The sequence below is a fragment of the Acipenser ruthenus genome, chromosome 3 (genome assembly GCF_902713425.1).
Source record: "Acipenser ruthenus chromosome 3, fAciRut3.2 maternal haplotype, whole genome shotgun sequence".
Taxonomy (NCBI): domain Eukaryota; kingdom Metazoa; phylum Chordata; class Actinopteri; order Acipenseriformes; family Acipenseridae; genus Acipenser; species Acipenser ruthenus.
The window spans coordinates 37111532-37137258 of record NC_081191.1 but is presented as its reverse complement, the minus strand read 5'-3'; the positions used below and the strand labels follow the sequence as shown (position 1 = coordinate 37137258).

General features: G+C 37.5%; 1 protein-coding gene across 2 annotated transcripts in view; it reads left to right on the top strand.

Annotated features, from left to right (window-relative positions):
• Positions 1-25727, top strand: part of LOC117435506 (F-box/LRR-repeat protein 2) — an 89178-nt gene that overhangs the window by 13468 nt on the left and 49983 nt on the right. For both annotated transcript variants that reach the window (XM_059012882.1, XM_034058755.3), the window contains exon 2: positions 5010-5071. In XM_059012882.1, the coding sequence (XP_058868865.1) occupies positions 5010-5071 (62 nt within the window). The remainder of the gene's footprint in view (positions 1-5009; positions 5072-25727) is intronic.

The following is a 25727-nucleotide window of genomic DNA, read 5'->3' as shown; positions in this document are numbered from 1 at the left end:
AAAGGCAACTGGTTGTGTGTCGCATATCAGTCTAGAAATTATGCAAATACTTAAACAAATTTTATTGAACATGGAAAATGTCTGTCAAGTGTTACACAGTTATTTATGATTATTCAATAATTGTTGTGTTTTTAACTCTTCAGTCCGAGGATAAAAGGCAGGTACAGGCCTTTTCATCAAAGCTTCAGCTGTGGGGAATCATGCCTCTTTTTGATGTTCGTAACCTGTAACCCTGTTGTATCACAGACCTCTTTCCACTGTATTTTTTATTTTATTTAGTGATGTTAATAAGAGGTTTGTAAATTGCCATGGTGGGCCAGTCCCACAGGGATCCATATAGAATTCAAGGATGGCAGTATTAAGATTAGACGCTGTTTAGGTAATTGAAATAGACCCCCTGAATTTAAGAAGACATTTTGTATTATATTCCCGGTTGTTGCATCCACCACTTCTCATTATCAAAGTCATCATTATTTTGCTGAGACACCTCCGTTGGGTATTCAGTGAGAAATGAGCAAAACAAACATGCTGTAAAGGGGAAGGGATTGCAAACAATTTGAAAAAAGCTGGCTCGTTGACCAGGTGCAGCTGGAAGGAAACTAGGCTTGGTACTGTAGACAAGGACTACAGTTGTGTCCATTTTAAATGCAGTCTGAAATGGGTAGTAAAATGCCATTTTAAACTAAACCTGAGGGAATATGAAGCTGCTTTGTGACTTGGAACTTTGCATCCCTAATTAACATAAAAAAAAACAGGATCAACAAAGTGCTGCTTCAGATTTGGCAAGCGAGTCAGAATCGGGATTAGATGCAGGTGTGCTTTTATTCTTTCCAAACACTGGCCCAACTTTGAGGAGACAAGGTTTCTGGTTTGATACAGCAAAGTTGCCTCAAACTAGCTGTTCCAGTCTCTGGAACCAGGTTTCAAGCCACTGTTCCTGAAACAGTGGCTTTGTGTTTCCTTAACTTAAGATGTGTAATGGATAATTAATTCATCATTTTTTTTTTTTTTTTTGTGAAGCCCTGAACAGGATCTCAGAAACTGTTTGAGGTAGTGACTTATTAGTAGTGGCATATTGTCATGGTTGTATTAACCCTTCATGTTAAGTGTGTTGCTGGCTGTGAAATTGGTCTCTCAGGTTGTGTTACTGGTTAAAAGCATGTCAGTCAGTAGGGAAATCAGCTTATTGGTTATTTACAGGAAAGAAGCCACTGTGGGATTGGGGACAGTTTTTTCACTTTCCAGGTGAAATGACCAAGGAAGTTTGACTAAATAAGCATGGCTTCCAAACTGCTGCAGTAGTGTAGTACCAGATATCATGTTTTGTAATGAAAATTATGTTTCAGACCAAATATAATGAGTAGATGTGCATGCCGGAGACATTTTTATGGAACTGTTTTGTTAGCTACAGTTACTTTAAACTCGTGTAATATCATTGATTCTCTCAACAAAGTTCCATTGCAAGAGGTGTCCAGTGACCATTAACCGTTTCAGTGCCACATTGGTTTTCATCTCTGGAAATATGAAGGATATCATCTTTTTCACATTTCTATTTTTCTTCATTTTACAAACCATTTAATCTGATGTGACATATGACCCCTTAACGCTTAGATTATGCTAGTGAGGATTCTTGGTTATTGTTGACAAACTCTGGTTTCTAGTTTTTATAATCTTACAGTAGAGAGTCAATTATCTGAACGCACCTGTAATCATGGGATGAATTACGTGTGGTGTATTACGCACACAGCTTCTGCTGATAAAACGGCTATGAGATTTAGCTGCCAAAAAAAAGACCAGCAGTCTGAAATGAAAGTTACAGAATTATTCAGACCACCAAAGCCTTAGATGGAGCATTGTGTGCTTTAAACTGTTACAGTTAAGCAAATTAAAACAGTCACCTCGTTCTTGATCTTTCTTTTATTTCATCAGTAAGGGCTGAAGAGCCTGTCTCTGTTATTGAGCAGCTAAGAACTTTTATTTTATTCATTTCAATTGCGTGTTATTACAATGCCTTAACAGCAAGTATCAAAGTATAGAAACATTTTACTGAATTTTTGAAGTTTAATGATTCCTAAAGTTCTGTAATGTGTCAAAGTTGTACTGAATTGTATTCTTTGATGGTTTTCAAAGTTTGGTACATGGTACGTTTAATGACAGTATTTCATTACCTTAACTGTAGGTGTTAAAGTTTTTCTGAATTGCATTAATTTAATGATTTGTAAAGCTTTGTAATGTTGTTTGCTTAATGTGATAGAATAGGTTACTAGCTATATATCATTAGTAGGTTAGTTGTGTACTAAGTACTTGTGTATGTTAGCATTATTCTATATATTATTAAAGGTACAGTAATTGTTATTAATACCTGTTCGATTATCCATACAAATAGATTATGTGAACTAGTATTGATCCCAATTAGTTTGGATAATTGACCCCACTGTATATGCGAGATTTTGACACTATTCTAATGTAAATCCAAAAACATACTTGCCCTGGATTTGCCCATTTAAGAGATTCTGGTGGGTGTTAAACAAGCATTATTCAATTTAATTGGGCAAGGGACAATCTTCCAATCCTATATTGTACCCAGTTTGCAAAGGAAGGTGGGAATGAAATAGTGGACAGTGAGCAAGGTGGCAGAACAAACCAGCAGTGGTGGAATGACCTTCCTACAGATGTCAGGACAGCCCAGTCCCTGACCACCTTCCGGCGCCTCCTCAAGACTCACCTCTTCAGACAGCACCTGTAGAACTCCTCTTTTTTTTCCCTAGGGATACTTATCACCCTTCCTTAAAGCGCTTTACTTGCTCTTATCTGCCCCCTATTTTACTACATTTAATCCTGTACTTTAGAGTACTGTAATCTGTCAAGTGTTATTTAATCTGTAGTATTTTGTATTTAATTATATCCTGATGTAACTAACACTGACACTTATCTGCTGTATTATTTAATCGTATTTTGTCATACTTGTAATTGCTAGAACCAAAGTCATTGTATTTATCTTGCTCTTAATTGAATTACGACTGTAAGTCGCCCTGGACAAGGGCGTCTGCTAAGAAATAAATAATAATAATAATAATAATAATAATAATAAAAGTGGACCTAGACAGGAGGCTGCTGCTGCTTTTTGGAGAGAGGTGGTTACCATCAGAAGACCCATGTGACATTGCCAGCAAAGCTTTTATTAGTACTGTAAATCACACTGCTTCAGTCAGATCAAGTTGACAGATTACTGCTTCACTGAGAGAAGAAGTGGGCTGATTTTATTGCTGAGAAAGGCAACATTACAGTCTCTAAATATTAAGCAAATATTGACATCCATTTTAGGTCAGAATCAAGATTTATTTAATTATCTTTGTTTGTTAATATCCACCTGTACTACTTTTTCAGTGAATCTTAGCAATAACCGAAAGCTGGACCCTTACTGTTTTTTAAAGGGGTGCGTGTGTGTGTGTGTGTGTGTGTGTGTGTTGGATATAATAAAAATGTGCGGTTTCAATTTGGTACTGTATATCCAGTTGCCATGAAAATAGAAGCATGCACCCTCGAGCCATAAAAATGTTGGAACACTACAGTACCTTTCCAGATAATTAAATAAGATAAACACAAGATCCATTTTTTTCTTTGCATTTTATTTAAAATTCAGATTGCTTGCTTTGATACAGGCCCTCTGTCCTTGCTGTCAGGAGTCAATAGACTTACTTACTGCTCTATCAAACAGAAGTACTCTGAGAGCATGATACTAGAAACAGAATCATTTTTTTTCATTTTAACAACTGTTACGCTAATCAACTTTTGCAGTATTTGCAGTGCAGTGTTTGAGAATTGGGTTTATGTTCACATTTTAGTGTCATGTGACCTGTTGAAAATCAGTAATGGGGTCTAGGTACATGCCCATAACAATTCGTCCCTCCGAAAATTCGTCCCTGTTACTAGGTGGACATATTTTAAAAGAGTCATAATACAAGAATAATTTTGGCTATACTTTTAAGATGGTGTAACAATATAGAAATTGTTGATTGTTAATTTCAGCAAGCTAGTGGATTCAATTATTAAATAAATTCAGTGGTTTGCGTTTTTTCTGCGAAAATCAGCTGTTCCAAAGTCTAAGAACTTAAAACTAAAACTGGAGTTTGGTGTACGTCGTATGGCGCAGAACCACAACCCCTGTCATGTGATTTGGGTCAGTGTAGCCAAAGATTATTGCACCAAGATACTCAACTCCTCTGATTCTCTATGGGGAATTCCATTATGCTACGCGCAAAGGGTTATGGGATATAAAGAGAGTTTGGGAAATATTTTTTTATTGAGAGTCAATGAATGGTGCGGTGTCAGATTGAGCTTCTTAGAGCTGGTTTTATCGATTTTGTTTAGAGAGATAAAAAAACTTGTTGTCTGTTTTTTTACTCATCAAGGGTGTCTTCACACACCTTAATTGATCCGAAAAAATGCTCTTTTCTGAACATAGTACCAGCGATTTATAATCACATCTGCTGTGTGACGCTTTAATCTCTACTTTCTGCGCGCGCACCATTGGTACTGCGTTCAGAAAAGCCACAGGTTTTCACAGGAAAACACTGATAAAAAGCAAACCACTGAATTGATCTAATAATTTAATCCAAGCTGGTTAACTATCTATATTTTTACACCGTCCACCATCTTTAACGTATACCACAATTATGACTCTTAAAATATGTCCACCTAGTAGGGGGGCAAATTGTTGAGCACCCTGTAGGTACTATACTGTATAGTGCTGGGACGAACATGGATTTAAAAAAATATTCTATCAAAATGTTAACAAATTATTTGGAAAACAAAATTCGTACCATATTAACCTGGAAACCTGGTACCTCATCAGATTATCTGTTTAAGAAAGGAGAGCAGGTTTCATTCGACTTTATGAAGCAAAATTAGTTAATTCTGTAGGGTGATGCAAAACGTTTAGCCACAGCTGTAGGTACTGTATAACTATTGCATGAAATGTTAACATGGCTTATCGCTGCTCTTTCCAGGTTTTCTCAAACAACGATGAGGCACCTATTAACAAGAAGCTTCCAAAAGAACTCCTACTTAGGTGAGTTGAGAATCCTCAAAATGCTTTGTAGAAAGAAAGATATTCCATTTGGGTTGCTCAGAAGTATTGAAACAGTGGCATATAGCTGTGTAATAAAGACCCAGCTCAAGCTGCCAGATCGGAGTTTAGAATGTAGAATATAGAACGGTAGGTTTTTTTTTTTTCTTGTACAAAATGTCCAGTGTTAACCTGAAATACCAAAAAAACTAAATGACATAAATGTATTTCTTACAGTATATCACCATTCAACAACAGTAGTCTGTTGCTGTACAATAAATAATTTCATGTTTATGCCATGCTTCTTTTGTATTTTTTTTTTGTTTGTTTTTTTTTAAACCTGGAGCTCATCTAGACTGAAGAGCCTCACATTGATTCCAGGGTTTTGGTTCTATTCCAAGTCGCATGTGGTTCGTGTGGCACTGTACAGACAGCCTCACTGTTCAGTGCTGCAGTGCACAAAGACACTCTCTTCAGAGTGCTCCAAAGTGGCATTTACTGTAGTAGGCTATCAGAGCTAATCAGTAGCTCATTGACTCATACAGAGAGGGTACTCTGGGTGCTTTTTCTTTTAGTTCACTGTGAAGAAAAGTAGCCTGTAAATCACACTGCCAGAAGATGCATAGCAGGGATATAGTGGAGACGTGCGTACTGTTAGCACGTGTGTGTGTCACTCTTTACAGTTTTACAGATGAGAACACCTCGTCCAGTTTTGATGATGCTTGCTAAGGATTTTCACCAGGAATAGTTATTGACAGTATCAGAGTCTGGGAGTCTTTTTGGATGCTGTGTCTGTGCCTGTCTCTGATTTATGTGCATACAGCCATGGCCAAAAGTTGTGCCTCACCTAGAATTTTAGGATTGAGACATAATAAAAAATATATATATATATGAACATAATTTAGATATTTTATTTAACATGTAATCAAAGAAATTACAAAATGATATCGCAAAAACCATAATAGTAGTACAGTATTTCATGTTGGAGTTGAGATATTTTCAATTTGTCACTTTTTCGTAAAGTATATGGAAAACTGGTAAGTAGTTCAATATGTTAACGTAACATTGTTCAACAGGTTTCATTCGACTTTATGAAGCAAAATTAGTTAATTCTATAGGGTGATGCAAAACTGTTGGCCATAGCGGTAGGTACTTGTAGAAACCACTAATCCTGTACAAAACTTGGCATGGGAGATTTTGCAGATTCTTTTTATTTTTTATTTTTTAATTGCTTGTTTCTGGATATGTCCTACAAATAATGGCAAGCCTAACACATTTACCTACACATCTACTTGATTTCAATTACCCAGCCATCACTAGTACATGCTGCTTATTTTAGGTACACTATACTAAGTGTTCCACGTTTGTGGTTTATTCTGAATTTTACTGAAAAATTACAGGATTTTTTTTTTATTTTTATTTTTTTATACTCGATTTTTGTCTATTATTCAATATTTTCCCGGTACTATTTTCTAGGAAAAACACACTATTTTGATAAAAATGCTATTTTATTTTGAATCTGGCATTGTAATAAGCAGACCTACACTGTATTCTAGGATACAGCAGTTTAGATGTCAGAGGATCAAATAACGTTCAAACGTGGTTCTCTGTCGCTTCACAAACATATTACAGTAATCCGTCGCATATCCACCTGCCGTGGGACCAGAGTAAGGGCACATATGTAAAAAGGCGGATAAATGAATCCTGTTTTAAATACCATCATATACAGCTGTAACAATTATTATTGTAGCGACCCGGACAACTGGGGGCTCAGAAGACCCGCTGCTGTGGTTGTTATGTGTTGTACGCGTTGTACGCGTTGTATGTATTGTTAAACTGGTATGCATGCGAGTGTGTATGTGCAGCTGGGAGTGAATGGGGTTAGTTAGATTGCACGGCTTCTTGTGTGAATGGTGGAGGAGATTTATTTACAAGACCAGAACAAATCGAAAAACCATGTGATACTACCGACAACAGTAGGTCACGGACAAGATAATATTAATCAAGACACAGAACAGAAAATACATAATTAAAAATAAAACACTGCAAAATAGAACTGCAAACAATATACAAGGATGTCCCGCTGACAAACCTCACTACCTGCTCAGGATAATAATTAAAACCCAGGTGGAGGTCAGAAGTTTTTGGATTCTTTTAGGGCTGTCAATTAATCGCAGTTAACTTCTGCGATTTTAACGCGTAAATGTTTTTAGATATTAATTATTTTAACGCGCGTTACTCGCATTGCTGTGTCTTGAGCCTTTCGGCACACCGTACTTCAATCCCGGCCGCGGCAACATTGGATTGAGTGTCTGAGGACAGTTATTGTTTAAATAGAAAGTTAGTCACTGAACCGCTTAATGGAGCAAAGCACTAAAAATGAATGGGATTTTTTTTTGACGGGCTCACTGGACAGAAAGATGCTTACTTGTCTACTGTCAAAGTGAGTTCCAGTATCAAACACGAGTACATCTAGTCTGCTGTGTGCTGAACACGCCTTCATCTCTCAAAATACACCAGCAGCTCTTCTGCTACAGACAATAACAACAACAAATTAAACCCACCAGTTTCAACAGAAATGCAGGATCGCTGCAAGCCCATATCAAGCTAATTATGATCATGATAATAAATAAGTTAGGCTGCGTTGTTCCTTTTTTTTTTTTTTTTTTTTTTTTGCGCGCGTATGTAAAGCCTAACAATTGCGTGTAGTATGTAAAGCCTAGCAATTGCGTGTAGTATGTAAAGCCTAGCAATTGCGTGTAGTATGTAAAGCCTAACAATTGTTAGTTTGCAGTTTTTTGATATGATGACAGTTTTTTTTTTTTTTTTGTATGTTCTCTTCACAATTAACAGTTCATTTCCTAGAAGTGCTTACTATAGCTACATATTTATAATTTTATTTAAAAATATATATATATATATATATATATATATATATATATATATATATATATATATATATATATATATATATATATATTTCAGTTCACAATCACATTTAAAAATAGATATCCTATGTATGATGTTTTCTGATCTCTGTATGCTGCTGATCAAGTTCTGCACATTTTATTGTGTTGGTTGTATTTGTAATTTCTAAATTATTGCCCCAAGTACATTTTGGTGGTGGTCTCAATGGGTACATTTCCTGGTTAAATAAATACATAAATAAATATATTTTAAACAATTATTTACAGTTCAGGATAATAAAAACAATAGTATCAGTATTACAACAAATTTAAATTCAATGGATGTAATAATTGTAACAATTTAGTATGCGATTAAAACCGAGATTAACTAAGATTAATTTTTTTAATCGTAATCGCGATTATTTTTTTAATCGCTTGACAGCCCTAGTTTCTTTGATTTGGTGTAACAGGTTTGTTGTCCAGGCAGACACTTTGCGAGGACATGCCCACCAGCCGGTCAAGGACCCGTAGCCGTCCAGTCTTCACTTGTGATTCCCTGTAAACAAAACTCTTGGACCGAACAAAAAGAAAATCAAACCTAAACACAAAAAACGTTCGTATTTCATGAGCAGGGCCTTAGTCCTGCCACGGTACAATTTAAACTTTTATGGCTGATGCCCAGGGTACCACATCAGTTTTTGTCTGCTTCGAAGAAAAATTCCAAGTGCTGGAGTTAAATAAGTGCTTGTATAACAGCAATGTTGTTTTTGTGTTCAGATTGCAGTGTCTATAAAACAACCTGCTGCTCTATTACCTAAACTTGGTTCTGTATACAATATAATAGCTCAGCCAGGTTCATTGCTCCCCTTTGTGAACACTAGAATGTTTACCCATATGCTGTATTTAGTTTGAACTAGTTTGGTCTAAATGTGTCCTTTTAAGCAGGGTAATATTTGTCTTTTTAAATCTATTTTTGGCATAAGATCAATTCATTTCTCGCAGATTGCTGAGGTAGATAAGTCATTGATATAGTGTTTGAGAAAGTAATAACAGATTCAGAGTTGCAAACCTAAAGCCAGATGTAGACTCTTGGGTCCAACATTTAACCTTCAACATTGACAAAGCTTAGGCATACTTATCTTCTGTCCCAGTTAAATAAACACACTGAATAGTGGTTGAATACTGATTGTGGTGTCAATTGGGGGGGGGGGGGGGGGATGGTGGCCATTGAGCTCACAGTGTTTTAATCTGCCTTTCTTGTTTACGCTTACTGGCATATTTTTCATTTTCAAAACTGATATGTTTTACTGTTTGGGTCATTACATGCCAAATGGTACAATTTCCAGTAGCTGACCCCTTTTGAGTTGTGGTGTCCGTAAGAAACCCTGCAATACAATCCTCTCCAGCCCCAGTGGTTCCTCAGACATGCCCCCTCTTTTGGAATTCGGAACAGTCATTCTGCCACGTTATCCATAATGCACAGAAGTGTTTTTTTATTGCTTAATTCACATACATGTTATAGCAGCTATGATTTTGTTAAAAAAAGGGGGGGGGGTTAGTTACCCAGTTAAATACATGTTTTAACTACCTGTTGTAGTAGTATAGGAAAGGTCAACCCACTAAAAACAGCAGACGAGTAAAAGAAAATCTAATATACTAATAGGTATACTGATGCCCATTTTAATTTATTATTCAGTATAACACACTGAAAGTTTGCCTTGGATAAAGCCGTTTGCCAAATAAATAAATAATAAAATGTAATGTAACACTGTTATCTTAGGTTAGTCTTTTTCTGCTTGCTCTGAAAGATTTACCTAAAGGCTCTCAGGTGTACGTGTTGATGTTGGTTTTACACGTTGCTTCAGGAGTATACTTGGCAACGTCTCATCAAATGTTTACCTTTACATCTATAAAGATGGCAATGCTAAAGGTGCAGTCTCTAAGGTTTTACACATTTACCCTTTATCAGCTTAAATACCCTTTTTACTGCTTACTTTAACACATTTTCTTAAATTCGAAACTGTAGGGTAGGTGTCTCCTCCATGTTGGTGTGCACCTCTGTTTGAATTGCCCTGGCTTTCTTTGCTGGTAGAAAGATCCTTTTAAAAGGTTTACCAGTCATATGGATTACGCTCAGACAAGGCGAGATTGAGCCAAACCCTCAAGACATTAAAACTGACTTATTTCTGAAAACTTCTGAGATCATTTGCTTCCTTTACTCCTGTGGAGCTGTGATATTTGCGTTATTCATCTGTGGTCAAAAGGGAAATCCTCTTCCAGAGTTCTGAGGATCTGTGAAGAAATATTACAACCAAGAAACTACCCAATTAATCATTGTGATTCTGCAAGGCGGTTTAATGTTGGCGTATATTGGAAGTGACCAGAGCTTAATTTAGTTTATAGGCTTGTCCATTTTTTTTCTCCCTCAAGATGCCTTAGAACAGTGACTTCTGCTAGCATAATTCCAGAGAGCTAATCATAAAGGAATGCTTTGTGTGTCCCACCAGCCTGCTCAATTTTATTGATTCAAGTTTTTTTTTTTTTTTAAAGTAATTTAGCACTAATCAGAGTATATGGTTATTAAAGGTGGTTTTCCAGTCTGCTGCATGCCTGTGCTCTGGAAACTTCAAGGGTCAAGTTGCTTATACTTGGAGCCCTGTGTTTTTTGAAAATACAGAATAGCATGAAATGAAACTGAATAAAATTAAATGTAAATATAACATGAAAAATCATTATAAAGCAAACATAAAGTGACATTTTTAAATTGGAAGGTTTATACAAAAATACTTTAAATAAATACTTATAATTGTAGTTGTCAAGTCTCAGCCGTTACCATAGATATGGTCTGAAGGGAAACAGAAGCTCTGACTAGCACTTGCGCAGATGTATAATTTGAAGCAAGACGTTTGGGAATTCAAATTGTGATGGAAGAGAAGAGACCGCACATAACAATTAAACAATGCTGCAAATAATTTGAGCATGAGGGGATGTATGCAGCTTACTGTGACAAAATAATGATGTGCAGATTTTGCAACTGTTGGCTGAAATTAAAGTCGAAAGATACCGTCGTTAAGCATAAGATGTTTATTTATTTTGGGGAAAATATGGCTTGTTTGCTTGTATTTTGTATTGGTATGCTAATTCTTTGTTTTATTTCAAGTGGTGCAAACTTTGCACTGGAAGAAATGCTATTTTGGTTTTGAATGATTTTGAATGAATGAATCTGCTTTGCTTAGTGTTTAAATACAGAGAAACCCCAAGCTTGTATACTGGAGCCCTGCTTCAGTGCAATGGGATTGAAATACAATTCCTGTCGTTTTTTTTATGGGTAGATTGCTGTATGCGCAATTATTATGACAGCCCCACAATAGTAGGGCAGTGTGTGTGTGTGCAATGAAGAGACAGACCGTGATAATTCAATCAGAAAATAGATTTAATTTATAATCCAGGTCTGGTGACCAAAACAATAATCCCAGGCAATACACAACAATGTGTATTGCACTGTTCAAAACAAAGGGTTTGCAGTCCCAAATAATAAAACACAGTCCAGTTACAAACACAAGATACAAACACGGTCACCAGTTCTGGGTGCGTGCTGCAGTGCTAGTGGTGCTAATACAATAATTATCGGGACACAGATGTAGTGATGTCCGGGTTCATGCTGGCCTCTGGCGACAGCTCTGGAACATTTTAGCCATCCACTAATAACAATAATCAACAATTAGAGACAAAACAAACAAAACAGTCACGTACGATATCACAACAATGGTCCTTCCTGGTCGTTTCCGTAACCATAAATGAAGGAACAGATTGCGTCTCTCCGTCCCCTTCTTGTACCGTCACACATGACCACATGGAAAACGAGTGCAACCGCTCCTCCAATCCGCGGCTGCCACATCGTTTCCCTTCCGGGTTGATGAGTTAGTGCAGCGGATTTCTGCCCCCTTTCTAGATGACCGACTTCCTTTTAACCCTGGAAATTAATTGTCAGGCCAACCAGTCCAGGGTACTCTGTTCCCATTACTTAGCACCCTCAAAGGTCGGGAGTTTCTGTCACAGTACTTTAAGAACTTTAGAGTGTCTCATAAACACAGTCAGAACAGAACCAGCCTGGGACAGGTCCAGTACATATGTATTATTATTATTATTATTATTATTTATTAGCAGACGCCCTTATCCAGGGCGACTTACAATTGTTACAAGATATCACATTATACATTATTTCACATTATACATATATCACATTATTTTACATACAATTACCCATTTATACAGTTGGGTTTTTACTGGAGCAATCTAGGTAAAGTACCTTGCTCAAGGGTACAACAGCAGTGTCCCCCACTGGGGATTGAACCCACAACCCTCCGGTCAAGAGTCCAGAGCCCTAACCACTACTCCACACTGCTGCCCTATGTATCCATATCTCAATAGATTTTAGCCAATCTGACTTTTGACAGATGTAGACAATGTATACTTTAATTGTATTCGCCCATGTCGGGTGCAAAATGATGAGTAATGTATTCTACTCAGAATGGATTTCCATACTTTATCTGGAATGTCAAGGCCTATATCCTGCTCCCATGCAGTTTTTATTGACGATAATGCAAAGACAAAATAATGATATGATGACTTTAAAACTGGGATTGAAATTAAGCAAATGACCAATATGGGATTCAGAGGGAGCTGGGGAAAAGTGTCGGTCTTATTTCGTGCAAGTCATGAATTTGAAGGAATTGATGTTCTGGGAGATGAGATTCTGGCTGTACTGGCTGTGCATCTTTCTTTGAGTGTTCTGTACTAAAATTGGTGCGGCAACCAACCAATGAGGCATCCCTGTAAGGGAAGCTTGCATGTGTTTAGCTCCTGCCACACTTTTGAATTATAATTTCTTGTTTGAGACCGTTTTGAGGTTGACTTCATATTTGTAGGGTTATATTGTAAACATTGTATACATGCTAAATGTGTTGGTGACCATGATATTGACCTCTGATCTAATATGACTGTCATTACTTCCATACTGTCAATAAAGTGTCATTACAAGTGGTGTCCAGTAAACATTTTACACACACTTTTAGCATGGGTCATATCAATGATACAGGCTGCACGCTTTGACATAGTGTACAGTATTTACAACTGGTATAAAGCAGCAATCTATCAGTACGTTTACATGACAAGTAGAAAACTGAATCAGAAAACTGGTTTTCTTAAGTCGTCACTTTTCTGTGATTACATGATTTACATGATTAACGATAGAAAGTCTAATTAGAATTCAACTGTATACATGGATTGAAGTTTTCGGAAAACACTGGATATTTTCCCATACAAAGTACTGTAGTACCCAGTACGATTTGAACAGACCGGACATTTCTGTGATAGACCAGAGACCAATCCAATAACTCAAGTGCTTTATCGAAGTGTCGGGTCTTAAATTCAAAGATTAGGTACTATCCTATACTTCTATTCAGATTCCCCACAATGTGCAATCGACCTTTCCAACAGCTCATCATGTTCTATATTACCAGTTTCTTTTGCAGACATGTGGTCCAGTGGTTAAAGAAAAGGGCTTGTAACCAGGAGGTCCCCGGTTCAAATCCCACCTCAGCCACTGAATCATTGTGTGACCCTGAGCAAGTCACTTAACCTCCTTGTGCTCTGTCTTTCGAGTGAGACTTAATTGTAAGTGACTCTGCAGCTGATGCATAGTTCACACACCCTAGTCTCTGTAAGTCGCCTTGGATAAAGGCGTCTGCTAAATAAACAAATAAATAATAATAATAATAATTTATTATTTTAAATTATCATGTCATTTTAAAGCTGGAAAACATGTGCTGCTTCAATATGGGCTATTAAAAAAATGCATACGGACTTTAACAAATGTATTACTTTATCCCTAACTAGACAAATGGATGCATGCAGACTGACTACAGATTATCATTTTCTCTGTTTTCTAAAACCACGTGCAGGAATGAAGGTCAATGTTTGCACATGTGCAGTACGCTATCGGAATAAGTTTTCCGAAAAGTGAGTTTACATGATATACATTTGGTAAGTTTTTGGAATTGAATTGGAAATTTCTAGGTGTTTTCCAAAAACTGACTTTCGGAATATTCCGATACATTTTCAGAAAACTGTGTTTACATGATGTTTGATATCGGAATTAGTTTTCGGAAAACTTAGTTTTCCGAAAAATATCGGAATTCTTATGCTCATGTAAACGCACTGTATGATTCTCCCAATAAAGCTTCTTACAGGTGGTGTCCAGTAAAAATTAACTATTTTACTGCCACTATATTAACTTCTTGCCATGTTATTGATACAGGTCAGACATTTTGATTGTATTTTTGTCACATAAGACTTTCTGTGTAGCTACATTTTAAAATATACATTCCTGGAGGAAATATACAGATTTATAGTTTGTTTCATTGTAAATCACAAATGAGGACGGTTGAAAAATAATGAATTTCATAAAAATAAAATTAAATGTCTGAGTAAATTATTTGTGGAACTTTATATTTTCTTGCATTTCAGGTCATGTATAGATTAAACCCTTCTCTTATTTTCACTGACCTAAACAGATGAAGTTTAAGATGTATTAAAGTTTATGAACACAGTGAATGTAGTCTCACCACTCACTGCTTCTTAACTAAATTTCATTACAATTTGAACAGCAAAGCCTCAGAAACAAATACAGATCCCCAACATGCAAGATAATTGCGCAACATTATTTATCTGGTTTATCTGGTAGCTGGTGTTTATTATATATATATATATATATATATATATATATATATATATATATATATAAAAATTTCAAATAGATTCAGCATTTATAGAATCTTGATGTATTGTAAAGCACTGTACTTGAATAATGTATGATGTTGGTCATCCCAGTCCAGATCCAGTAAACATTAGTACATACCTGAAAACTACCTCACAATTCTGCCCAATGTACATACTTGTTCTGAGAGAAGCCTGGGACTATAATGGGAGGCAAGCAGGAAGTACTTGCTGGCACCTTGCCTGGCTGTAATACGTGCCATTGTGCCTCACCTTTCATAGGCACTGAATTACTTACCAGGTGACCAGTACTGTTGAAATGGGGAGGCATATTCAATGATAATCTATAAGGATCAGCATTATAATGTTTTTATTATTATGGTTCAGTAAAATAAATACATAGAGCAGCAATTGATTTATTTTTAAGAGGTAATTTCACCTAAGGCATTTTTCAACCAGTTCTAATCTAACCCTTAAAGTCTCCTTTCTTGTTGTGTTCCATACTGCTTCACCCTGGGAAGACACATTAGTTGCACATTACGTTAAGAGGCACTAAGAATTGTCAATAACCTCAGTGCCAGCCATTCATTATCCATTAGGAATACATCAGTACGGTATTGATTTCACTAAGCCTTTTAATCAGAAGGCTATTACAATCTACCTGCGATTCTCTGGATTATCAAAAGGACTGAACCACATTACTCAGCATTACAATCACTACCAGATAATGTTATCTGGATTAGTCCTGTCAGGTCAATCACCCTCGAAACTGAAGGTTTGTGGATTTTGATGCTGTTTGGCAGGGATGTTGGTGCCCCAAGTTTCACGTCTCTAGGTCAAACCGTTTTTATGTGAGAGGTCACCGAATATTTGACGCGAAATGGCTCCTAGATCAGACCAAATGACATAAAAGTACCAATACGTTTTTTATTATTAATGCTACAGTAAAAAGTAAACTATTGCTGGAAAGCTCTCTATGCTCTATCCAAATATCTTCCTTGGATCTTGATGGGATCAGAAGGTATTCACTCATTACATTGTGTCATTGTAGTTTCATGGGTGATACATATAGGAATGACTGGAAAGCAAAAACAACTTGCTCAACTTGTGCTTTTAATAATGTAATAACATTGGCACAGCAAGGGATGTGAATGGTTGTGATATAAGGTAAATTCACATAAATGGCAAAACTTGTAACATTATTACAGTTTATATTGATTAAGTTGATGACTTTGTTGAGCACTGTTGTTGCTTCCTGCAGTTCTTTCTCTGGCAACTTGCAGGTTTTAACTGTTGCCATGGTGGGAGTCACCAACAGGAGGATGTGGTCTCTTCTCACAACCAAGATGTCTGGATGCCGTGGGAATGAAAAACTTTGTGCTGGTCCAGCAGGATGCAAAAACTTTACTCTGATCTCATCACTTTCTGGCAGACGTTCTTCAACAAAAGCCAGCCATCATTTGCCGTTGCATTCGCATGCAACATAGATTGCAATATCTTCCATCAGTATAAGTTCTCTCAGGCTGGTAGCTTTCACAGTTTTTCCCACATCCTGGGCAGAGTGATCACTCACAGTCAATTTTGAGAGGGATCCAGTAACAGGACAGAAGGAATGGAACTGGTGTGTTCCTCTTATCGTCAGTGATGCATTGAGCCAAGCTTGCAGGATCTTCTCCTCAGTGTCGACTTCATCTGTTGTGATGCATTCAAAATGAATGCCGGGGAGAACATCCCTAATCCATTCGAAAAGAGCTCTTGGGGTGAGGATTGGATCATTCTGCCTTTTGAAGGCTTGACGGTTCCACCAATGCCATCACAGGACCCTTAATAGAAGTGCCATTCTGCTAGCATTCCGAAGTCTTGCTGGTGATATGCAATGTTGATAACATTTTTTTTGGTTCTTATACTGCGAAGCAGCACCATCCTAGAAGTAAAACAGATATTTCACCTCAATCTCTAAGTTGTTTTTCCTTTCCAGCGATTCCTAAATTTATCACCCATGAAACTACAATGACACAATATAATGAGTGAATACCTTCTGATCCCATCAAGATTCCAGGCTGATTTTTGGTACAAACTTCGAGGATGGTGTGAACTTCAGTATCCAATCTTGATTTTGGTCATCATGTTGGGGCTGATAGGCCAATTGAGGTCAAAGGTCAAAGTTCTGTTTGGTGTTAAATATAAAAATGGGATATTTGCACAAAGAGAGCTTTCCAGCAATAGTTTACATTTTACTATAGCATTAAAATAAAGTTACTGATACATTTATGTAAGAGGTCTGATCTGGGAGCCATTTCAGGTCAAATATTTGGTGACCTCTTGCTTAAAAACTGTTTGACCTAGAGATGTGAAACTTGGGTTAATCTTCTATCTCTATGGCACCAACATCCCTACCAAACAGCATCAAATGGGAAAAGGTCAGTTCAGAAACCTTCCTGAAGTGATTGAATTTGACATTGACTGACCCATCTTGATAATATTTCAGTAATGATAACTAATAGCTAATTTCAATGTAATAAAAGCACTGATAACCAAGGCTTTCAAATCCTTTTTATATATTTTTTTTTTTCTGTGAACAACCTTATTCAGCTGTTTAATGCAGGATTAAACATACTTACTCTTCAGTGAATTCATGGAGTGCTGTGGTTGTTTCACCCACAAGGATTGTCATAAAGGCACTCGTTGGTTATTCGACCATTCCCATGTGGAATAACTCCATGAACATTTACTTTTAAGTATTATAAGTTAAAAATGTCAACCTTCTTGTAATGTTTACTTTGTGCTGAAGTTGTACATTTGGATTTTGTTTTGACTATACCAGCAAGACATTACAGAACAAACAGTAGCAGTAAACTGCATGCCTTATGTGAGCAAACTGGTCTTGTGAAATGTGCCTTGGCCTCCCTGTAATGACCCAATTTGTTACAGCTTGTTTGCTCCTGCGCTAATCCTTTGCAGGGACAAAAGAGATACATGACTGAACTTGACCTTTACTGTTCCAAGGCAGATGTATCCTAATGGAAGGTGCTTCTAAAGAATATAATCAATCCAGCACACGCGCTGTATTGTAAAGACATGGAGCTCAGTGGTGCCAGGGGAGCTCAGTGGCTTCACTGTCTTTTACAATTATTAACCCCTACTACTGGAATCGTCTATTTCCGCTACCTGGAGTGAAACAATAAGAAACTAGAATAATGTATTCTGGTATATCATGCATAATAATGTGTATATGCAACCATCACTTTACACAGATAGCATTTTCTTAGCATCTGCACTTTTCTTTGCTAAAGATGACCTACACCCTTCTAACATATTTCCTTGAAAATGAATAGCAACCAAGTTTGTTCCTCTCTGTCTCCTAATTGTTCAAAATGTTACCCAGATTGGATCATCTGTTTATACTCCTACATTGAGAAGGGTGAGGTTTGTACCTAATACCCCGTTTACACTAGCCACTTTTAATCTGGCTTTGAGACGGCTTAGTTCTTAGGACAGCATTTTTGGGACAGCATAGGAGGCTGTGTGGTCCAGTGGTTAAAGAAACAGGCTTGTAACCAAGAGGTCCCCAGTTCAAATCCCACCTCAGCCACTGACTCATTGTGTGACCCTGAGCAAGTCACTGCTCGGGTGAGACATGATTGCAAGTGACTCTGCTGAAACAAATAATAATAATAATTTTTTTGTAATTCCTGCCGTCTCAAAAGTGGCCTGCTCCAGAGGGTGGCTTTGTGACGGCTTAGGTCTGTTTTTTGCTCTGCTGTGAACGCATCTTTCCCTGCATCAGCTCACACAAAGGCACGTGGGCAATGCCCCCACTGTCAGTTTCACGCATGCACATGATCTTGGTAACTGCTAATAAGAGGCTACTAGTACTATCAAGAAAAGTACACTTGTCTGATAATATGACATGAAAACAGAGAACCAACAAAATAATACAGTTTAGTTCTGATATGTATTAGTTCTATGCTGTATTAACCTAACCCCACTGTTTACTTGAAATGTGGCATACTTCAACAACAATATATGACAAACTTAAGATAAAAAAAAAATACATCTTAATTACAAAATTAAACAAATGCAGCCTTCTACTATTTCCTGAACTGTGTTTCATTTATTAAAAAAAAAAAAAAAAAAAATACTGTTACTGTTTAGGTGTGGATGAATTGTTATTTTCTGACTACACTTTTTTAATAAATAAACAATAGGCAGCAAACAGAAAAAAACAGCTCATTATTTACAGGTAAATTTACATTCTCTTCATTTAATTTTGTTCTGGCTGGGCAGAGCCTTCACAGGCATCGTCTTGCAGTTGAAGGGTTCCGTAGTAGTTGTCCTGCGGAGCGGACACTCTCCTCCTCGATGTAAACAAAGCGTCCGTCTGTGTAGCATGGCGGTGCAGTCGCCTCGAGCAGTGGCACAGACGCTTTTTGAGCTCCGTGCAGCCTCCCCGGGCATGCCCTCCAGCCAATCCGGACCTCCCGATCAGCTCAATGCTGAGTGAGCCTACCTGCTCAATCGGTTGTCTAGCCATGCGTGTTCTGTTACGTGTCCCAGCTGCACACATCCACGCAAGAACCAGCGACAGGGTCCTCCTTGTCACAGATGGGTATTTTGTTTATTTTAGGTTTAAGGTAAATATTACAAATGCTAGTAACTAGAAAAACATTTTGTTTTATATATGGATGTAATTTTAAATGGGAGTTCACAAGTGGAGAAATAAACTTTTATTTTTGGATCAATATCTGCACTTCAGTAATGATGTATACTGGTAACTGCATACAGATAGAAATGTGTACTCCTGTGTGTTCTGTGCTTTTTCAAATCCGTTATGTTGTAGCTAATCAGAAAGAAAACGTGGAATACAATCTGTGTTTGAGAGTGATGAAATAAGGTCCATGTTAACTATAAAATGAAAAAGGATTTCAGTGATTTGTAAACTAAGGAAATCGCAGTGTACGTCGGTGTACTAAGGAAATCGCAGTGTACTTTTAGCCCTGTTTAATGAGGTCACGTACTTTAGTTTAGCGGCTATGTGCGCACATGTACTTTCAGATCTGGCTTGGAGCACAGCTTAAGTGTAAACGGGTGGCTCAAATGATAAGAATATTTTAATTAAATCGACCCTAAGCTAGCTCAGGTTGAAGTTGAAGTGGAAACGCACTATTACTCTCTAATTGTACAAAAACGTAACCATGTGGGATCATTGGTTCAAAAGTTTCCCACAATCCTTGTATGTCCTGTCATGTGGGAGAAAGACCTCAATGGCTTTCTATATTTGTGATATGCAGAGCATAAAGGGCAGACAGATAGCATCAGGAGGCTGTGTGGTCCAGTGGTTAAAGAAATTGGCTTGTAACCAGGAGGTCCCTGGTTCAAATCCCACCTCAGCCACTGACTCATTGTGTGACTCAGAGCAAGTCACCTTGTGCTCTGTCTTTCGGGTGAGACGTAGTTGTAAGTGACTCTGCACCTGATGCATGGTTCACACACCCTAGTCTCTGTAAGTCGCCTTGGATAAAGGCGTCTGCTAAATAAACAAAATAGTAATAATAATAATTTTAGTATTATAAATGTATGAGAAATCAGCCAATCACTTTTAAGAATGTGCCAAAATAGGCGTGTGTATAGATGGCATCCTCTAAATAGGTACATACGGCAACACTCTGTTTAATTGTAGTTCCAGAGTACAGTCTTAATTTAGTAAATATGTTGTGTGTAAGGTGTCTCTTTTATAACACAATTGTTATTTGCTGTCCCTTTACCCAAACTGTCTAGATTACATGTCTTTTTAACAGTAAGAGACACCCTACACAGAACATATTACATTATGTGGATTTCCCTGGTTCGATGTGAACAGGACCAAGTTTTTGAATCTGCCCATTAAGCAGACCTGGCTTTTCGACTGAACAATAGGAACATGTTCCAGAAAAGGAGGATGGAACAGTTCATTAAATTAGATAGTTCAGGTCTGTTTGATCTGTTCGATCTGTCCGGTCTCATGTAAAACGTCTTTAAAAATCACTTGGCTTGGCTTCAGAGTAGAGTAAGATTTAACAAACTGAAGTGACCCCTGCAGCGCCCCTGAATTCTAGACACTGATCCCTGTCAAATGCAGTACTGTAACTAATGTACACCATTGTTAATCTGGTGTGGGAGATGCAGGATTTTCCAGATTACCTGTGATCCTCTGTTCTAATTTTTGTTGACGGTTGAGGTGTCATATCAGATCAATGCCTCTTCCCCGGTTGTCCATATTTCTAACTGTGATCGGCGATCACTGTGGCACCTGGTTTAAATCACCCTGTCACAAGTGATGGGGATGCTATGTCATTCATTCGATTTTAAGACCATTCAAATCCTTTTATCTTGATCAGAGTTGATACTAACCAATAGGTGTTATCTGGAACAGGTTACAGGCAATCTATACATACATGTAAGGGCTAGAACAAGCAGACCTTTCTAAAAATGCTCACCTTAAATGATGCAGTTCAGCAAAAACAGTGAACAAAAATAACTTGTTTTTGTAGGAAAGGCAAATCAAAATGCAGAGTTGTATTCTGTGTGAAGGTTTTTCTCATAGTGCCTGGATATTACCGTTTTTACATTATTAACATATTGGCTTTTTTTATCTCAATTTTACCCTATTGGAATTTTTGTGCTGTTTATTTTTAATATAAACTCATCTAAATCTCACATACTTTGACAAGTGGAATGTTGGTATTTCTGCCGTTATTAGCTTGTACTGGAGCCTTGCCCTCTGTACCCATCAATGCACTTCCCCCGCCCAGCTCGTGAGTGACTTAAAGTGATGTAAGAAACGGTTTAAAACAGAAGCTATGCAATATATAACCAACCAAAAAAAAAAATTGTTTCCACATGTAATAATCTCCACCTCACCACTTTGCAATCTTAGAAAAACAAAGAGAAACCTTGAAAAATCCTTGCCTGCTGTATTAAATTCATCTATTCTACGATCTTGTTATGTGAGGTTGGCAAGCCCACACAAAACACTTTGTTAACGTGACAAGGGTAAGAATAAACTTCATGATCAAAATATATATATATATCTATATACAGCTCTGGAAAAAATTAAGAGACCACTGCAAAATTATCAGTTTCTCTGGTTTTACTATTTATAGGTATGTGTTTGGGTAAAATGAACATTTTTGTTTTATTCTATAAACTACTGACAACATTTCTCCCAAATTCCAAATAAAAATATTGTCATTTAGAGCATTTATTTGCAGAAAATGACAACCGGTCAAAATAACAAAAAAGATGCAGTGTTGTCAGACCTCGAATAATGCAAAGAAAATAAGTTCATATTCATTTTTAAACAACACAATACTAATGTTTTAACTTAGGAAGAGTTCAGAAATCAATATTTGGTGGAATAACCCTGATTTTCAAGCACAGCTTTCATGCGTCTTGGCATGCTCTCCACCAGTCTTTCACATTGATGTTGGGTGACTTTATGCCACTCCTGGCGCAAAAATTCAAGCAGCTCGGCTTTGTTTGATGGCTTGTGACCATCCATCTTCCTCTTGATCACATTCCAGAGGTTTTCAGTGGGGTTCAGGTCTGGAGATTGGGCTGGCCATGACAGGGTCTTGATCTGGTGGTCCTCCATCCACACCTTGATTGACCTGGCTGTGTGGCATGGAGCATTGTCCTGCTGGAAAAAACAATCCTCAGAGTTGGGGAACATTGTCAGAGCAGAAGGAAGCAAGTTTTCTTCCAGGACAGCCTTGTACTTGGCTTGATTCATGCCAAAGCTGCCCGATTCCAGCCTTGCTGAAGCACCCCCAGATCATCACCGATCTTCCACCACATTTCACAGTGGGTGCGAGACACTGTGGCTTGTAGGCCTCTCCAGGTCTCCTTCTAACCATTAGACGACCAGGTGTTGGGCAAAGCTGAAAATTTGACTCACCTGGGGGTGCTTCAGCAAGGCTGGAATTGGGCAGATTTGTCTTTGTGAAGGACGCATGAATCAAGCCAAGTACAATTGTGCGCCGCCCCCTAGGAACTCCCGGTCACGGTCAGCAATGACATAGCCTGGTTTCGAACCTGCGATCTCCAGACTATAGGGAGCATCCTGCACTCCACGTGGAGCGCCTTTACTGGATGCACCACTCGGGAGCCCATGATCAACATATTTTAATACAAATTTGGGAAATCAGCCTGGTAACAGGATTCCTTCTGACAGCTCATGACATTCCACAGCTTCTTTATACACCTGTTTGCACTGGATTTATCTATCGCAGGTCTTTTGTTTATCATTATTTTCTAGTTTCAAGTTTTAAATCTTTCTTCATGCTGACAACCCTTGTTCACACAATGTCTTGCATGGAACCTATTCATTTTCAGTGTTTTCCTTCAGGCCCCTCTGATAGTGCTGGGCAGTAAAGCGGTACAGCAGTTTAATTACAGAAGACCTGATAACCAGTAACTGCAGCAGATTAGAAAATAAGGAATGCTATTGATGCTCTTCATTATGGACTTCTGTGATTTACAAGGTCATTAGTGTGAATGTCCCATTACTGTGTGAAATGATGGATAACATGACCAATACTGCTGTTTACTGCATGTGCATTACAATTATATGCAAACTTATGGAAACTATAATAAGATCCTAAATGGAAAATTACCTATATGGTAAGATAGGTAATAACAGTATCCTGGGAGACAGCCAGCATGGTTTTAGGAAATAGAGATTGTGTCTAAGTAACCTGCTTGATTTCTTCGAGGATGCAACCTTGACAATGGATAATTGCAAAGCATATGACATGGTTTATTTAGATTTCCAGAAAGCTTTTGACAAAGTCCCTCATAAAAGATTAATTCTCAAATTGAACACAGTAGGGATTCAAGGAAATGCATGCATATGGGTTAGGGAGTGGTTAACATGTAGAAAACAGAAAGTACTGATTAGAAGAAACCTCAAAATGGAGTGAGGTAACCAGTGGAGTACCACAGGGATCAGTACCTCTGCACTTCTTAATCTACATTAATGAATTAGATTCTGGTATAGTAAGCAAACTTGTTAAATTTGCCGACAAAAATAGGAGGAGTGGCAAACACCATTGCAGCAGCAGAGATCATTCAAAATAATCTAGACAGCATTCAGAACTGGGCAGACACATGGCAAATGACATTTACAATGCAATAGTAAGACCTCACCTAGAATATTGTGTTCAGTTCTGGTCACCTCGTTACAAAAAGGATATTGCTGCTCTAGAAAGAGTGCAAAGACGAGTGACCAGAATTATTCCTGGTTTAAAAGACATGTCATATGCATACAGGCTAAAATAATGTAATCTATTTGGTCTTGAACAAAGAAGACTACGCGGCAATCTGAGTTAGGCATTCAAAATTCTAAAAGGTAGTGACAGTGTTGACCCAAGGGACGTTTTGATAAAGGGACATTCAGAACAGAAAATAGGAGGCACTTTTTTACACAGAGAATTGTGAGGGTCTGGAACCAACTCCCCAGTAATGTTGTTGAAAGCTGACACCCTGGGATCCTTCAGGAAGCTGCTTGATGAGATTCTGGGATCAATAAGCTACTAACAACCAAACGAGCAAGATGGGCCAAATGGCCTCCTCTCGTTTCTTATGTTCTTAATTAGTACACCACAGTCTGTTTGTTCTGTGCTAAGTTCGTAAAATAAACTGGATGTTCAAATATTGGACCATGCTGGTTTGTTACTTCTCTATTCAAGTAGTCATACAGAAGTCAAATCAAAACCCTAAACTCAGTCAGGCATGTCAGAAATCTACCAATATTTGCCAGTACACAAATTTCAAGTGTAAATTTGGGCGACCGTGAGAAAGTCTGACTTAAAATAAATATTGCTGCCAATTCTAAAAGCTGTAGTGTAATTGTCTTAAATGTTTCCCAGATGTCTTGACACATCCAGAATATTTTTTATATTTAATAATCTCAAGATTTATTGACCAAAATATTTTAATCTTGATGTTGCATAAATAAAAGTTATAAATATTTTGGTGAAACAATCCTCAGTGCGCAAACTCTTTGTTGCATACATGCTTATTTTATCCAGCACCGGATTCTAGCGAGTGGCACAAGATGCCTGGATTTTACTGAATATTTTATATTCTCAACAAGTTGTTAATGCCATTTGAAGCTCTTTACTCTTTTAATGTAACAGTGTTTACTGATATCTGATTCAGACACTATACATCTCCTGGTATTAAATTAGTTTTATCACACAACTTGTTTTGTGCAGTAAGACATCAGCATGCTGATTTCAGTATAGTGATAATAACTGGAGGAGGACATGTAGAACTAAGCTGTGAGCAAGGGAAGACAAGGCTGCTAAACCCTGGGCCTGCAACAGTACAGGAAAATGGATTGGTCAATCGGTTAGCCACACTGCAGGATATCTTCTGTGCTATAGTCCCTGTAGTATTTCCTGAAAAAAGAAAAGGGCAAAATTATATGTCCATGGTTGGATTAGACAAGACTCTCTTAAGTATCAGAGATATCTTAACTAATGCATTCTTCGAGTTGTTTAGCTTCTCTTTGTATAATTTACTGTTTGTCACGATAGCCTTGTGACTTTTTATATCTTACTTCTGCTAAGGGTAGGGTGTTGCAGGAGGACAGGTTAACTTTTACACTGGTGTACCTTATGTACTTAACGGTTGAATATGATTGTGAGAGCTGTACTGAGGCCACTTGGGTGCTTTAAACTAAACTTTGTTTTACAAAGTTACCAGGATGTGATCACTGAAAGAGAAAAGCACAGAGTGATTCTTAAAGAAGAAGATAACATTAGTTAAGAAAACTACTAAATACCTCATACACGTTCCAAAATACTTCATACCCATGCCAGGTTGCTCTTTAAAGTCTTACAGAACACCAAGTTAGTGTTAGAATAAACATATTACTGTTGCCTGGAATATCCTTTTCAGCATAATTGGGAATTTATTTTCACATAGTATGG